The sequence below is a fragment of the Ochotona princeps genome, chromosome 19, assembly GCF_030435755.1.
Source record: "Ochotona princeps isolate mOchPri1 chromosome 19, mOchPri1.hap1, whole genome shotgun sequence".
Classification (NCBI taxonomy): domain Eukaryota; kingdom Metazoa; phylum Chordata; class Mammalia; order Lagomorpha; family Ochotonidae; genus Ochotona; species Ochotona princeps.
The window spans coordinates 50207405-50223076 of record NC_080850.1 but is presented as its reverse complement, the minus strand read 5'-3'; the positions used below and the strand labels follow the sequence as shown (position 1 = coordinate 50223076).

General features: G+C 47.3%; 1 protein-coding gene across 1 annotated transcript; it reads right to left on the bottom strand.

The window, feature by feature from the left end:
* Positions 1–2459: 2459 nt before the first annotated feature.
* LOC101528034 (olfactory receptor 2L13-like) lies at positions 2460–3437 on the bottom strand. Its single transcript, XM_004599825.3, has one exon. The coding sequence runs from the start codon at positions 3396–3398 to the stop codon at positions 2460–2462; it is 939 nt and encodes a 312-aa protein (XP_004599882.3). The 5' UTR covers positions 3399–3437.
* Positions 3438–15672: the final 12235 nt, after the last annotated feature.

Below are 15672 nucleotides of genomic sequence, written 5' to 3'. Positions count from 1 at the left end.
TCATAGACACAGGCAGAGTGCACAGTCCAGGGGAGAAGGCATGCGGTTACCTGCTCTTCCGCCGTCTGAAATAGTAGGCCCTCTCTGGGGACCACAATGCAAGCCCCGGTGAACAACAGGAGCTACCGAACATTCTCTGGAAGTCCCACAAAATCACTTTGCACAGGCATGAAAGACGGGGCTAATCGCTGGGATCATGCTGAGAAAGGCGGCCGCCTGAGCCCTGCACTTGATCAGGACGCCCCTGACATCACTGTTCCGCACAGGGGTGAAGATGGTGTAGAAGGCCGACTCAGCCTTGTTGCGGCTGGCCGACCTGTGGGACACGGGCCTCATGTGTTCAAACAAAGCTGCTCCGTAGAAGAGTCCCACCACCACCAGGTGGGAAGAGCAGGTGGCCAGGGCCTTCCTGCAGGCCTCCGCAGAGCGCATGCGCAGGACAGCAGCCCATTTGATTTCCCAGCACATTTAAGGCAAGGACCTCAACCATTACGCTATTGCGCCGGGCCCCCGTACAATGTTTTTACTGACGTTTGCATGGTTCACTTTGTCGAGAGGAATTGGTTAGCACTGAGTATTTGTACTTCTAGGTCTATTACTGAGGTTCCCACCTGGGACATCGGACTCTCACACAGGTTGGGGTGTTGGTTTTCATTCCAGCTAATCTGTTTCTGACCCAGCTCTGCATTAATGCACCAGAGAAAACAGGAGAAGGTGACCCAGGAATGGGCCCTACAACCCTCTGGGAGATGGGTGGAGTTCCCCTCCCAGCCCCAGCCTTGCCCAGCCCTGGCTCTGCCACCGTTTGGGAGGGAATCAGCAGATGGCAGAACATTCCCTCCGGCCATTCCTCTTCCTCTATAATAAATCATTTTCAAAAAGTCAGACTTTCAGCAACTGTGTAAGTGTCTGACATAATTTAAGTGCTGTCAGTCAGACTTGCCACAGAGTCAACCTTCATTAATTTCAATACATTTTTGCTTTGAGAAAAATCCATTGGTTTTGTGAGACATGCTTTCAGGAATGATTGCAGGCTTCAAAACACTCGGGAAAATTCTGGATCAATTATTTTATAATAAATGTCTTGTGGATGATAATGCTTGAATGGGAGATTTTCTCAAAATTTCTAACTTTACAGAAATGTGTTTCATGCAAGCATGGGTTCATCTGAATACAAAGCCAGCGCTGTGTTAGTGATTTCTTCCACACCACAGAAACAGTCACATGCTCCCGGGGCTTCACAGCGTCTCCTGCTGTATCCGCAACGAGTATTTGTCTTCCTCATTAAGTAAGCAGTGCACACAACAGGACGTGAAAAGCCTTCTTGTTCAGCAGGCAATTTTCAATTGTAGGTGTCTCTCTTGGAAATGAGCAGGCAGAGAGATCCCGACTCCTATTCTACAATCCCCTCAACAGCTAAGGGACAAAGGGGGGGTGGCTAAGCGAAGGGTTGGGAGCTGGAGCCGGCTGCTCACATAGTGGAGGAGCCCGGCTTGCATGCAGTGGTGGGAGCATAGGAGCGTGGGAGATGGGGACGAGCATCCTGCCCGTGTCCTTTGTGGGCTGGTTCAAGCTGTAGTGTGGGAACAGGGACTGGCAAACCAAACGTGATGAATGGCTGCACCACAGGTTACGGCAGGGCTCTGGGAAGGCCGGTCCAGAGCTGACTTCACAGTCGGGGTCTCGTCACACTGCTGCTGCTTGAAGCACTATGTTGTCATACCATGGGCATCGCACTCGATTGCATTAAATTAAATGGATGAAGACCCATCAGACAAAGAAACACTATTGAAAGCTTTTTGAAACTCAGAAAAATACTTTAAAATATTATAGCAAGCAAAAGTTAAAAAACTGAGATATGATTGACATAGCAATTAAAATCAGAGTGCCTAGGTACGTTCTGCCGACACTTCTGATCCCACTGCCCACAGATGCTCCCCTGGACACGGCAGTACAGTGCGGAAGAGATCCAGATACCAGTCTTGCTTTCAGGGAACCAGGGGGCTCGATGGTCAGCTCCCCAAAGGCACCTGAGTCTACCAGGAGAGGCACGTGCCTTGCTCACTTGGTGATCAGTGCATCCAATCCACCCATGATTGCCCCGCCCCCATCACAGTCCAGCTCCCAGTGGAGACAATAATGTGAGGCTCAGCCCCGCATGGGCAACTGCTCTGTAGAAGGCATTCCTTCTAAGATGTTCTCAAAGCATTCAATCACATAGTGATTCAGTGGGTACGAACCAATTTCATGCCATTAAATTATTATTAGAAATACGGATGCCAATGGTACATGATGGAGAACCTGGAATGGAAAGCTGCTCCGAAGGGTCATTACATGCACGTGAACATGCTAGAACATGAAGAACATGTATGTGACTAGTGTTATTGCTTTAAGAGGGACAATAGTGTGGCTTCATCACATGGGATAGGGAAGCCAGGATGAGGATAGGGCAGGCAGGCTCATGTCTTCCTGGAAGGGAATACCCCAAACACCCTAGTCACGGCTCCCAGGACTTCCCTGTTCCTGAGGCTGTAGATGATGGGGTTGAGCATGGGGGTGAGGATGGTGTAGAAGACAGCCAGGGCCTTGTCCTCGGTGGGGGAGCGCAGGTTCCTTGGCCGAAGATAGGTGCAGGCAAATGGAATGTAGTAGAAAGTTACCACGGTTAAATGAGCTGAACAAGTGGTGAAAGCCTTTTTCCTCCCCTCTTTGGAGCGCATGCGGAAAATGGCATACAGAACCTTGCCGTAGGAAACACTGATGCCCAGGAGAGGGACGAGGAGGAAAAAGCTAGTGCTCATAAAGACTGTGTACTCATAGACTCCAGTGTCCATGCAGGCAACGGACAACATGGCTGGGATGTCACAGAAGAAGTGGTCAATGGCCCTGGCCCTGCAGTAAGGGATGTGGAGAACATAGTATGCATGTGCAATGGAGTTAACGGTGCCTATGACCCAGGTGGCAAGGATCATCTTAACACACACCTGCTTGCTCATGCGCACAGGGTAGTGGAGAGGGTGGCAGATGGCCAAGTAACGGTCGTAGGCCATGGATGCCAGCAGCAAGCCTTCAGAGCCTGCCATTGTCAGAAAGAAAGAGATCTGCACTCCACATCCCAGGAAGGAAATGGTGTTCTGTCCAGAGAGGAAGTTGAAGGCCATCTTGGGCACAGTGGTGGAGATGTACATGAGGTCCATGAGGGAGAGCTGGCTGAGCAAGATGTACATGGGTGTGTGCAGCCGGGCGTCCACGTGGATGAGGTGGACCATAATTAGGTTACCAGATGTTGCAATAGCAAACACCAAGATGGTGAGCGACAAGAGCAGGATTCCAGTTGGGTTTTGGGGAAAGAGTCCCAACAAAATGAAATCACTGGAAGTGTGGTTCCATTTCTCCATGAGCTCTTAGTGTCTCAGGGTCCTGGCAAGGGGAAGAAGCAGTGAGGAGCCCAGCATGGTGGAGGAGACACCTGCAGGAGAGAACTCTGACTCAGACATGTTTGGGATGGACGTTCAGCAGCCCTGCAGGTCGTCCACAGCATTGGAACCCAGGGCCCTCCCCCCATCCCCTCTGGTGAGGGATTCAGTATATCAGCAATGCAATGCTGAATGATGAGCTTGGTTTGTGGCAGTTGGTGTTCTTCACACAGAGGTCTGCATAACATGCATTTCCCAAAAACCATGTGGTGACATTTCCATTGCTGTGGAGTCCAGGAGGAGCAGCACCACAGGCTGCAAGGAGAAACAGACGGCATCCTCCTGAGCGTTCTCTGGCCACATCCCATCCACCCATGCTATCCCTGCTCAGGGGTACTGGCTAAGGCAGGGCTCCCTGCACTCCCCAATGTCTTTGTTTAATTCAGTAACAGTAGAAGCTGCCAAGTGTGACTGCGAGATTTGCTCCAGTTGTGAATTCTAGGCTCACCGTTGACTTACCGTCTCCTACAGTTGAGTCCCTCGTACTCCTCTCAGGCAAGCACCAAACCCAAGGACACTGTTCTCTCCATGGTCTCCCCCCAGGGAGATCCCCAGTATCACTGCTTTATGGTCAAACTCACAATCCTTTACGACTCACGGTAGCTTGTCCAGAGCTCACACTGGATTTGAGTGCTCTCAGTGATGTGGGGCACCATCTGCCGACTCCCAGCGCATTTCAGGAAGCCACATGCAGAGGCAGAACCCGGACTAGAACCAAAACACCCACACACATGAGGCCGGGCTCCCAACCAATGTCCCGTCGCTGCACTGAATGCAAACCTCACACCATCATGGGCTTTACCCATGTGGCTGCTTCAAGCTTCGGCTAAGCAGAGTTTCAGCCTTCCCGGTTGCTCAGGAAATGTCTATCAGTGCCCAGAGCACGCAATGAACTCGCATTAAGTAACTACAATGGGGCTGCGTGGACATGTGGTCATCCTGGGTCACGGCGTGGGGCTGTGGTGACGGTATTCTTCCTTGCCTCTCCCTCCTGAACTGGATTCCATTTTTGTTTACCATATGTCTGTCCCTGTCCTTGGTCTCTGAGCAGCTGCTTACCTGAGCAGTACTGTGTCAAGGACATGGAGCTGGGTGACACTCAGAGTCCTTATTGTGCCGTTGCGAAAAGCAGCAAATGAGAGCAAACTGTGATTACTCACTTTCAACAGCTGCCTCTCAGCTGGTCCTTTCGGTGTGTTTGCTAAGTGTGGCTGAACTGGTGAACAAGAGTTTCCAGATGAAATGTTTGAGGGACATGACAAGTGCTTGTGAGATAAGGACTTCAGTCAGATGCGCATGAGCAGTGACTCTATGGGGCAGATCCCAGGGCTAAGGGTGCTTGCTTGCTCTGCCACACCCCACATCAGCTCACCAACTCATGGGGCACCGGCGGTGACCATCACTGCCTGCATGCGAATGCCCAACTGTTTATTGTCATATGGAATCAGAGCTTTACTTAAAACCAAGACCTTACGTGAGTTCACACTTGTGAAGTGAAACAATTTCAATTGTATTTCCTCTTATCCACACACACAACACACAAACAGAATCAGTGAAATAAGTGTGGAATTGCCTCTGGCCGATTTCTGCATCACTTTGTTTGATCTGGGATTAGAATGAAGGGAAGAAAGACTTTAGTTAGGCTGCCTGCACGTGTGTCCAACAGTGTCCCTGAACATCGTGGCCTGTGAGTTGAGGATTTCCACAGACTTCCTGATTGAGGGGAGCCCAGGTTTACATGTGGGGCATCAGAGGTATAGTTTGAGCTCAGTGCATCAAAGTGATGACCTGAGGGTAGTGAGTAACCACTTTCTGGCTTTCCAGACTGAAACACATGATGTCAGGCAACAGTAGAGACTGCTCCTATTCAGAGCTCCTAGACCATAGACTACCAGCTCTAACACAGGGCCCTGGAGCTGAGCTCAGGGTCTGTTTCCACTGATGTCAAGCACCTTCTTGGGTAGGGACCTGTTTGGATGCTCTGTTCTCACATGAAACACCACACCTGTTCTGCTACCCCTGGAGAATAAAGCTCCTATAGCTGTGGAATGGGTCTGAGATTCATAACTCTCTTAGTCATTCTAAAGGTGTATTGCTGAACCCAATAGGGGGTTAAGACTGAAAGAGTGCAGAGGAAATCAGGAACACTACACATGAGCACAGCACGTGCAGGATCCTGATTCATTGTATGGAACTGAAAGTTTATCCACACTCTGAACTGCTCCCGTGAGCTCAGGAATACGGGCAAGTTGCCTGAGCCTCTGCCACACGCAGCAGCATCCCAGGACAGCGCTGAGTGAGCTCGGCAGACTCACACACGCCGGGACCCCAGGTGCCACCCTGCGTGTCCCCCCTCCATGTTAACCACGGTCAGGCCTCCTGACTCCAGAGGGACTCGGCCCCACCACGGGACAGGACAGCGCTGAGTGAGCTCGGCAGACTCACACACACCGGGACCCCAGGTGCCACCCTGCGTGTCCCCCCTCCATGTTAACCACGGTCAGGCCTCCTGACTCCAGAGGGACTCGGCCCCACCACGGGACAGGACAGCGCTGAGTGAGCTCGGCAGACTCACACACGCCGGGACCCCAGGTGCCACCCTGCGTGTCCCCCCTCCATGTTAACCACGGTCAGGCCTCCTGACTCCAGAGGGACTCGGCCCCACACGGGACAGGACAGCAGGTGCGTACACTGTGTCTCCACTTGGAAATCATCTTGACTTTCTGCTTTCTCATGGAACTGCCCAGTGACTGTGGTTCCTGTCTCATGACTCCCTTGGTGAGAGCTGACTGAGGTATCAGAAGGCAGTGTTGTTCCTGAACTCACCTTGTCTGCAGGTTGCAGTGATGTGTGGGAGAGGAAACCGATGCAGCAGTCACGTTTCCTTCTGACAGCCCAACGACATTTTATTGAAAATGTCTCCGTGCCACAGCGTGGTCCCAGAGCTGCCGCCAAGGCAGGGACCACAGGAACCATCAGAGATCAAGGGGTCCTCATCAAGCCAATCTCCTCTACAGCGCTTAGATTTCCTGGGCTGAATCAGTCAGAAGAAGGATATTTCTAGACGTCTCATCAAATTCCTTCCTAACCACACTCACTTCTAGCGCTTTTCCTCATGCTAGGATCGGAAAACATCTTTGCTGCATCTTTGAATTCTTTCTCTTCTGTGCATGCGTAGAGCTGGGCCCAAATCTGCATCACCTTGTCCTGTGAAAATGGGACGGTCACCCTCAGCTGCCTTGGGCTTTGCGTGGAGTCCGAGGTGTGGGCTGCTGTATTTTGTGTGCAGAGCCCATCGCCTCACCTCTAGACACTGCTCTCTCCCCTCTAATTGATCCCCAGTGTCCCACTCCACGGAGACCTGTGCCTTGGTCATTTCGTTGCATTTTATGTGGAGGTGGAGATCAGCTCGGGCCTGAACTGTTGAACTCTAGCATGGAATCTACTCTGCTGAGGGCAAGCACTGCCCAAATCTGACTGCAGAGGGAACCGCTCTGAGGAAGAACAGGAGCTGAGAGCGGTGGGGTTTTCCTAAAGCGTGTGGGAGCCCTCAATCTGTTGGGGACCCAGGGTACCTGATGAATGAGTAGTGTATGTCCAAGGCCTCCACGGAATGAGGGTACAACTGGCATTGTGGCCATTTCCTGCCTGCTGTGTGCTGGGATTCTGGAGGGAATTAGTGAGGTACAATAAGTTAAGTTTTGCTTGACAAGACACTTTCTTGCACTTGTGGAAGGAAAGGACAGAGCATGGATTTGGTGAAGTATCAATCCAATTGTCTCTTACAGGTGTTCTGTTTAACCTGCTGTTGCATTGTATGATAAGTCTAGATTGCACTGTTCAACTTGGCGTTGGCAACTGCTTGCAGCTTTACTGCTGACCTTAATTCTTTCGTTAAATAATAAATTGATTTTATTATTTATGGTGATTACATACATGATTGGGATACACGCCCATGTGGATCATTAATGAATGGGGATTTTGACAAATGGGAGAAAGTGGATGAGACCACTGCCTCCAATCTCTTTTTTTTTCTTTCTGTGTTTTGGAAGTGTGGGGAGAAGGTGAGAGGTCTGCTCTCAGAAACCTCACCGCATCGATATACAGAAATGGGGAACAGACACCCCAGTCCTCTCAGAGTCTCCAGGGTGGAGCATGTTCTGAGAATATTACTAAAGTTATTTTAATAGTTCGGAAATGCTTTTGATTTTTTAGCTTCAAGGTTGAGGAAATCCTTCCAAGGTCCATTTGTTGACATAGTCCACCTTTGAGTCTCAGTTCTCCCATATACTATGTGTCATAGCTTGACGGAGAGAACTGTCCACTTTTTTTATGCCCTCCATGGTACTAGACATCCTCTGCATGCCTAATGAACTGGTTTTCATGTCCTCTGGGCATGCTGTCCACTGCACAGGCCTCAGTAACTGGAGAACCAGTTCTGAGATATATACTCAGCGGTCAGGCCACAGATTCTGTGAATTTCACCGTGGTTGGAGTTCTGAGTCCAGTGACGCATTTGTGCAGTGGGGGGAGTCCCCAAGAAAGTACTCCTAATTTTTGAAAATATTTATTAATTTTTGTTGGAAAGAGGAGATATCAAGAGAAAGATTTTCTATCTGCAGGTTCACTCCCCATGAGGCCATAATGGCCAGAGCTGAACCAGTTTGAAGCCAGAGCTTCTTCCAGGTCTCCCACATGGATGCAGGGTCCAAGGCTTTGGGCCATCCTCGACTGCTTTCCCAGGCCACAGAGTGCTGGAAGGGAGTGGAGCAGCCAAGATATGAACTGGTGGCCCAACGGGGTCCCTTGCACATGCTAGGTGAGAACTTTAGGCACTAGGCTTTCACATGGGGTCTTATCTCAATTCTTTAGAACTGTGCCCCCTCAGGGAAATTCTAAAATATCCGGATGACATGGCGTGGAGTGATCAATTGGCTAGGAAACCTTGTCATCTACTCAACTCACCAAAAAATAAGTGCTTTGAATGTTTCTGTGTCCTGGGATGTCTTAACACTGAAAAGGGGGGCAGAAAAATTTAAGATTGTCCATAATAACTAGTGCTTGTAGGAAGCAACACAGCACACACAAAACTGACCAAATGAGTTCTCCTGCTTTAAATGATGAGCCACACACCTGCACATATCTTAGGACCACTAAGGATGGTGGGTTGAATGGAAACTGGGTTCTGAGAGTCCTGACCATGAGGAACTCTCGGTGAGGAAGTTGTCTCTATAGTGTTTCCATGAACTGTGGGACACAGGCCGACCTGACACATTGTTTACTGCTTCCTGCAGAGTTGAGCAAAGGTGCATAGGCTAAGGGAGGTGCACAGGCAACCTTGGCATGACAGACCTGCCACAGATGCCAGGGCTGGGCGAGGCTGGGCAGGAGCCACGAGCTCCACCGGGGTCTCCCATGTGGGTGGCAGGGACCAAGTACTTGAGTCATTATCTCTGCCTCCCAGGGTGAGCATTAGTAAGAAACTGGATCAGAAGCAGAGTCTGGACATGAACCCCAGCATTCTCACATGACACACAGATAGCAAGTGGCATCTTACCCCCACTGCATCACAACACCCACCCCACATTGGAACGGTTTTTGAGTTATGCCTGTTAATGAGTGTGCTTATAATATGCTGTTGCCATCACCATCAGCCAGTTCTGGAAGTCTTCTGTCTAACGCGCTATGCTGGATTTCTACATGTACTTGTGACAGGATGAGCATATGCACAGGTCACTGGTCAGGTTAGACTGACACTCCCCATTTAGGAGGAACCAGGGCCTGGGAACTGAGCGCCAAGAAAAAATAGAATCAATTTCCAACAAGTTAAACTGCAACTATAACTACAGAATTGCTCACCGTGGCTCTAACCTTATTGTAGCTTCTGTTCCCTTGGTTGATTGCTTGCCGCGTAAAGGCCACCAAGATGAGGGTTTTTCCTTTTCCCCCTCTCTATTTTATTTTTAAATTTATGATACAATTCCATAAGCTCTGGGATTTCCCCTACCCCTTCCCCAAGTACCCTCCTCCCATTTTATTGCAATATGTAGCACTTCATAAGTAGTCGTAAGTCCATCATTCTGTTATATAAGTGTGCTCTGACAATGCTGGCACAGACAATGGCAGACAGTCCAGCATACTATTGCCAAGATACATCCAACAGTTTCCTTGGGAATTCATCTTTGATTTGGAAGTAGAGATAAATACTGCATTGTATCTTCAAAACTGGATATGATAGTCTCTATTACACAGTTACTATACAGCCCCTTAAATGAGAAGCCACAAAACAAAATCAACAATGGGAAGAAAAATAAAAAATTACAACACCACAACAACTTCTTGGAGAAAATTATGCTACTGTGTAATCTATGAGTCAGTGAAGAATTTAATCAGAGGGGGAAAAAAGCTATTTGGAACAAATGGAAATAAAACAATATCAAAACCCATTGGTTGCAGCAAAACCATATTGAAAGGGTCATTGATCTTATAATTTGCATTAACGCTGCCTTACATCAGAGAGAACATATGGTATTTGTCCTTCTGGGACTGACTTATTTCCCTGAGCATAATGGTCTCTAGTCAGTACCATTTGGTTGCAAATGATAGAATTTCATTCTTTTTAATGGCTGAGTAGCTTGTGCCACTTCTACTGAACTTCAGGCCTGGGCTCTTGTGTTAGACTTCCGCCACAAATTCCCTCCGTAGCCCCAGCCTCTGGCTCAGCACTCTCCACCTCCAGTGATCCTGTGCTATGGCCACTCCGTTGTCTTTTTCCCACTTCTGGATTGTCAGTGGTGCTGATCATGCAGACATTTGCTGGCCATTAGGTCTGTGGGCCACCCAGACCTATTTTGGGTGAAACCTGCAGAACTGATTTTTCTGGAGCATCAGTGCAATGCACTAAGCCGGAAGTGATTTTGTTCCTAGTTTAGCACTTGCACAGCTCACTGTTGTCCCTCCAGTCTCAGTGTCTGGTTCTGTGAAAACAGCATCTAGTCACTCCTGTTGCAGTGCATGTGTGGCTTACTGCTCCTGCTGTCACTCAGCCTATGCCCCCCTGCACAAAATGGCTCCTGACATGGCACTTCTGGAGATCTGGGGACACTGACTGCCCCCAGTTTAATGCTGTTGCTGAGCAACTCCTTGAACTGGTTGGAGATGCTGCTGTAGAACCCCCAAACTGGGACCCACTGCATGTGGAACCTGCAGGATGCGAAGTTGGCACTGCCCTCCCTGTGGATCAGTGCCAAGCACTGGCCCAGAAATGAACCAGCTCCCAGTTGTCCCTGAGATCCACAATCTTTGCCCCAGTTCACAGAATGGCACTGGTGGGATCTGTGCTGTGAGATCCACCCTGTTCCTGCACCACCCCTGGAGTCTGCTGCTCTGTCTCTGCTTGTGGTCTGGCCACACAAATCAGCAGGATGGGCAGTTCTTTGCTTGTGTGCCTCCCGAGCTCCTGCTGAACTCCCTTTCCCGCCTGGCTGCCGCTGCTTTGGCTACAGCTAAAAATATGGCTGCTGCTGGAACTTGGATTTGATCACTGCTTGCCAACTTGGTTATCTGGTTCCAGCAATAGCCCTCCCTGTCGCCACTGTTTCCCCGTGTCCATGGGTCTCCAGTTATGCCTCTGCCATTGGTCAGGCCTCTATTTTTTCCTAGTATCTTCCCTTTGTGCCTCACCCTGGCTTATGATTCTCCCTCAGTTTAAACCTGTCTACACCATATACAGCCATCTTGCCTCCCAGTTTCTGCCTTTACAAGCTCACTGCCCTGACAGCTGGGGGCTGTCTCCTTCAGACCTCTTCTGAGTGGGGGCAGTCGCTTGCTGGCTAATAAAGTCTCCCCAGTTTCTAATTGGCTTTGGTGGCCTTTTATATGGTGCAGTGCTATGGACATACTGAAATGTCGCACCCAAAACACAGAAAACCAATCACTGACATGGGGAGGTTAAAGGGAATTGCTGTTTATTGCAAAGCATGGATCAAGGAGTTAAACAGTCGGTGCATAATTCCAGGCTTCCCGTGGACGTAGCGGAATTCATGATGGCCACATTGGCTCCTGTAGACCTGCGGGTTATATGAATGTAGTAGTAATCTTCTGCCCAGACTGCACTGGCCATCAAGGTTCTTGCCTATTGGAGAAACAAATGACTCCTTGAGTCCAGTGATGAGAACCTTGCAGGGCCGGCTGGATCATGACCATTTGACAGAAGGCAGCAAGGATCTCTTGGGATAACGGAACACACGAGAGTTTGGGTTCTGCCTGGGTGTTACCACTGTTGGTGGGATTGTAGATTTATTCAGCCACTATGGAATTCGGAATGGAGAGTGCTAAGACACCTGAAAATTCATCTACAATGTCATGTAGCTGAAGGACTGTATTATTATAAAATACAGGGGACAATGAGGTGGGGAGGAAGGGAGAGGGAGGAAGGAGAGGGGTAGGGGGAGAAGCCCCATATTGATAAAATTGAATAAAGGAAAAAAGAGAAAACTAAAGGCTGAACAAAGGTTCTCCATGCAAACGGAAGGCAGAAGATGCACAGGAGAGTGGAAGTTGTATGTACAGCAAAGTCGACATTGAGGCAAAAGTGATCAAATTCCTCACGATGATGGAACAATTTGGAATTCATTTGCTCCCAATGCTATAACCCCTAGATGTTAGCTCTTATGTGGAACCAGGTCCTCTTTTCAGGGTAAGTTTGCTGCAATAAGCCAAAATACCAGATGCAGTGGGGCACCTAGGAGGTGTTATGATTCCAGCCGGGTAAGGGCAAGAGCAGAGGCAGAAGGAGGGAGAGAGAAGGCAAATGTCTTCTGACCTGGGGGCTGCAAGGGGAGGGGAAGGGGGAACCATGCCAAGGGAGAAGAGAGACACACACACCAGAGTGTACCTGCTTTGTGGTGGGGGTGGGCATTACAGGCTGTGAGGGATTGGTGGACGGGATTGTCAGAGCCACAGGCTTGGCAGAAGGACAGAGATTAGTGGGAGGGACCGCGAAGGGTTGGTGACAATAGCAATAGTCAGAGACGGTGCCGTGAGGTTACAGTGGATTGGTGCGCAACCAGAACAGTGTGAAATTTGGGAGCCTTGGGAAGGCAAAGCAGATACCTAAAATAGTACCCAGTCAATGATGGGGGTCCTTCAGGGATGATGTTCGAGTCAGTCCTCACACTAGATGTATAAAGCAGATGAGAATAGATCTGAACAGCTAGAGGGGGTGCGCACAACTGCAGCAGGAAGCAGGCTTTGATAACAGACTTTCTGTCATGTGTCATCTGGACAGGGGGTGATGAGTCTGAATACACATTCACACGCCAAAACCTACATGAGTCAACAAAAGCAGTTCATAGACAAAATATAGTGATAAATGCAAAACCAAACAGTAAACAAACTGCAAGTCAGCACTTCAAAGAACTGGGAAAAAAGAGAAACCAATTCCTGAGTTAGCACAGAGCAATTAGATAAGAAAAATGAGCTTTAAAAAAAATCTAAAACTAAGATGAAAATCCGAGTAGGAAAGAATTTTGTTCTGTCTCCTGATGATGTGATCTTACTTTACAAACGCCACCAGAGCTGTTAGGATGTTGAGGATACATAGCTGGTGGGTAAAACTCAGCAACACTTCCACACCTTAAAATGAGCGACACAAAATGTTACACTTACAGTTGCCACACAAATATTTCATAATTAATGCACCTAAGAAGATGAAAGATTGGTGCACTGAAGATAGGGAAATATTTACAAAATAAAGTCAAAGACACAGATAAGCGTATGTCCTGTGCTTAAGAATAAGATCTAGGAAAAATCAATGCCTATATCTTACAGGTGATGTATGGGATAAGAGATTAATATTCAAAACCATATACGAAATATAGACAACTCACTATTAAATAATAAAAAACACATTGCAAATAACCGGATTTAAAGATGAGAAATAAGGGTCTGGTGTTATGGCAGTGAGTTAAGCTGCTGCCATGATGCCAACAGCCCATATGGGCCCTGGTTCAAGTCCCGGCTGTTCCTCTTTCAAAGCAGCTCCTTGCTAATGCTCCTGGGAAGCCAGTGAAAGGCAGCTCAGATCCTTGGGCTGTTGTGACCCCAGGGGAGATGCAGCAAGTCTCTTGGCCCTTGGCTTCCACTTGGTCATGCTCTGGCTATTGTGGCCATATTGTGGATGGAAGATTTCATAGATGAACTTAAAATGGAGACTTGCATACTGAGAAGGAAAGATACGTCCCTGTATGCATCTCTACTACTAAATAAACGGAGAACTCCCAAGGAAACTTGTTAAATACACCTTGACAATAGGAACTATACAAACTTGCTTACCTGTATACCTATTGAGCTTGTATTTTGCATGAAGGTCGCTTTATATCAGAAAGAAAATGTGAAATTTATCCTTTTATGATTGGCTTATTTCTCTGAGCAAATGGACTCTAGTTGGGAAGTAATAGCATTTCATTCTTTTTAAGGACTGAGTAGTATTACATAGAGCAAATGTACCAGTGTTTTTATCCACTCCTCTTTCCGTGGGCATCTCGGTGATTTCCATGTCTTTGCTATTGTGGATTGTGCTGTTATAAATACATGGTTGCAGGTCAAGTTCTCGTATGCAGGTTTCAATTCCTTTGGATATATTCCCAGAAGTGGGAGAGCTGCATTATACAGTAGATGGATTTTCAGGTGTCTTAGCACTCTCCATTCCGAATTCCATAGTGGCTGAATAAATCTACAATCCCACCAACAGTGGAGTATATTCCTTTCTCCCAACATCCTCGTGCAGGTGTTACTGGAAGATCTCCAAATGCAGCCCATTCTCACTGGAGTTAAACAGAACCTGAATGTGATTTTTATTTGTATTTCCCTGTTAGCTGGGGGGCCTGAGCATTTTTCAGATGTGTATTAACCATTTGAACTTGTTCTTTTGAAAAATACTTGCTCATTTCCTTTCTGCATGTCTTCACACAGAGCTGTTTGCGTTTCTGTGGTTGTGTTTCTGAAGCTCTTTGTAAATCATGGATGTTAGTTGCTCTCTGATGTTTAGTGTGCAAAGATTTTCTCCCGTTCTGTTGTTTGATTCTTCACTTTGTTGATTGTATTCTTTGTTATACAGAGGCTTCTTAGTTTGATATAGTCCCATTTATTTATTTTGGCTTTGACTAGCTGTATTTTGGATTTTCTAAAAAGTCTTTATCAATGCCTATATCTTGCAGAATGCTTCCTCTGTATTTCTCTAATAATTCGATGGTTTCTGGGTGAAAATTTAGGGCCTTGATTAATTTGTGGATAAACTGATTTTCCTAATAAATGACTAGTCAGGGTCTTGGTTCTTACTTCTGTTAGCAGCTATCCAATTGTTCCAACAGCATTTGTTGAAGAGACTACCCTTTCTACCAGGGTTATTTTCTGTTTTCTTGTTGAAGAATAGTTGGCTGTCCACGTGTGGGTTCTCTTCTGAGATTGCTATTCTGTTCCACTGATGTTTATTTCTCTGTGAGTACCAGACTGTTTTGATTACCACTGCCTTGTGGTATGTTTTAAAGTCTAAAATTGTGATTGCTCCAGATTTACTTTTGTTCTTCGGGATGGCTTTGACTATTCATGCCTGTTGCGTTTCTCAATGAGCTTTTGCGTCATCTTTTCTACTTCTGAGAATGTAGATTTTAATTGTAATCACATTGAGTCTGTACATTACTTTTAGTAATACAGATGCTGTGAAGATGTTGGTTTTATCAATCCAGGAACATGGTAAATTTCCTCACAATTTAATGCCTTCTTCCACTTCTTTCTTTTTTTTAACTGTTTTGCAATTTTTATCATATAGGTCTTTCACATATTTGGTTGATTTATTTCAAGATATTTAAGGTTCTTCTCTTTTTCAGAGGCCCTTCTATTTTAAGGGAGACTGCTTACAAGTTCTTTCTCAGCCATGGAGTATTTGTGTATATTACTGACTATTGCCATCAATTTATGTTTACTGATTTTGTACCCTATCCTGCCAAAGTCCCTTATGAGTTGCTATAGTCTCTTGATTGAGTCTTTTGGTTCTCCTATGCATAGAATCATGTCACCCTTGAGCAACTGTAGTTGTAATCCCTCTTTTCCAATTTGATTTCCTTTTATTTCTTTCTCTAGTCCAGCAGTTATAGCAAGGACTTCTAGTACTGTGTTGAGCAGCAGCGTCAATGTG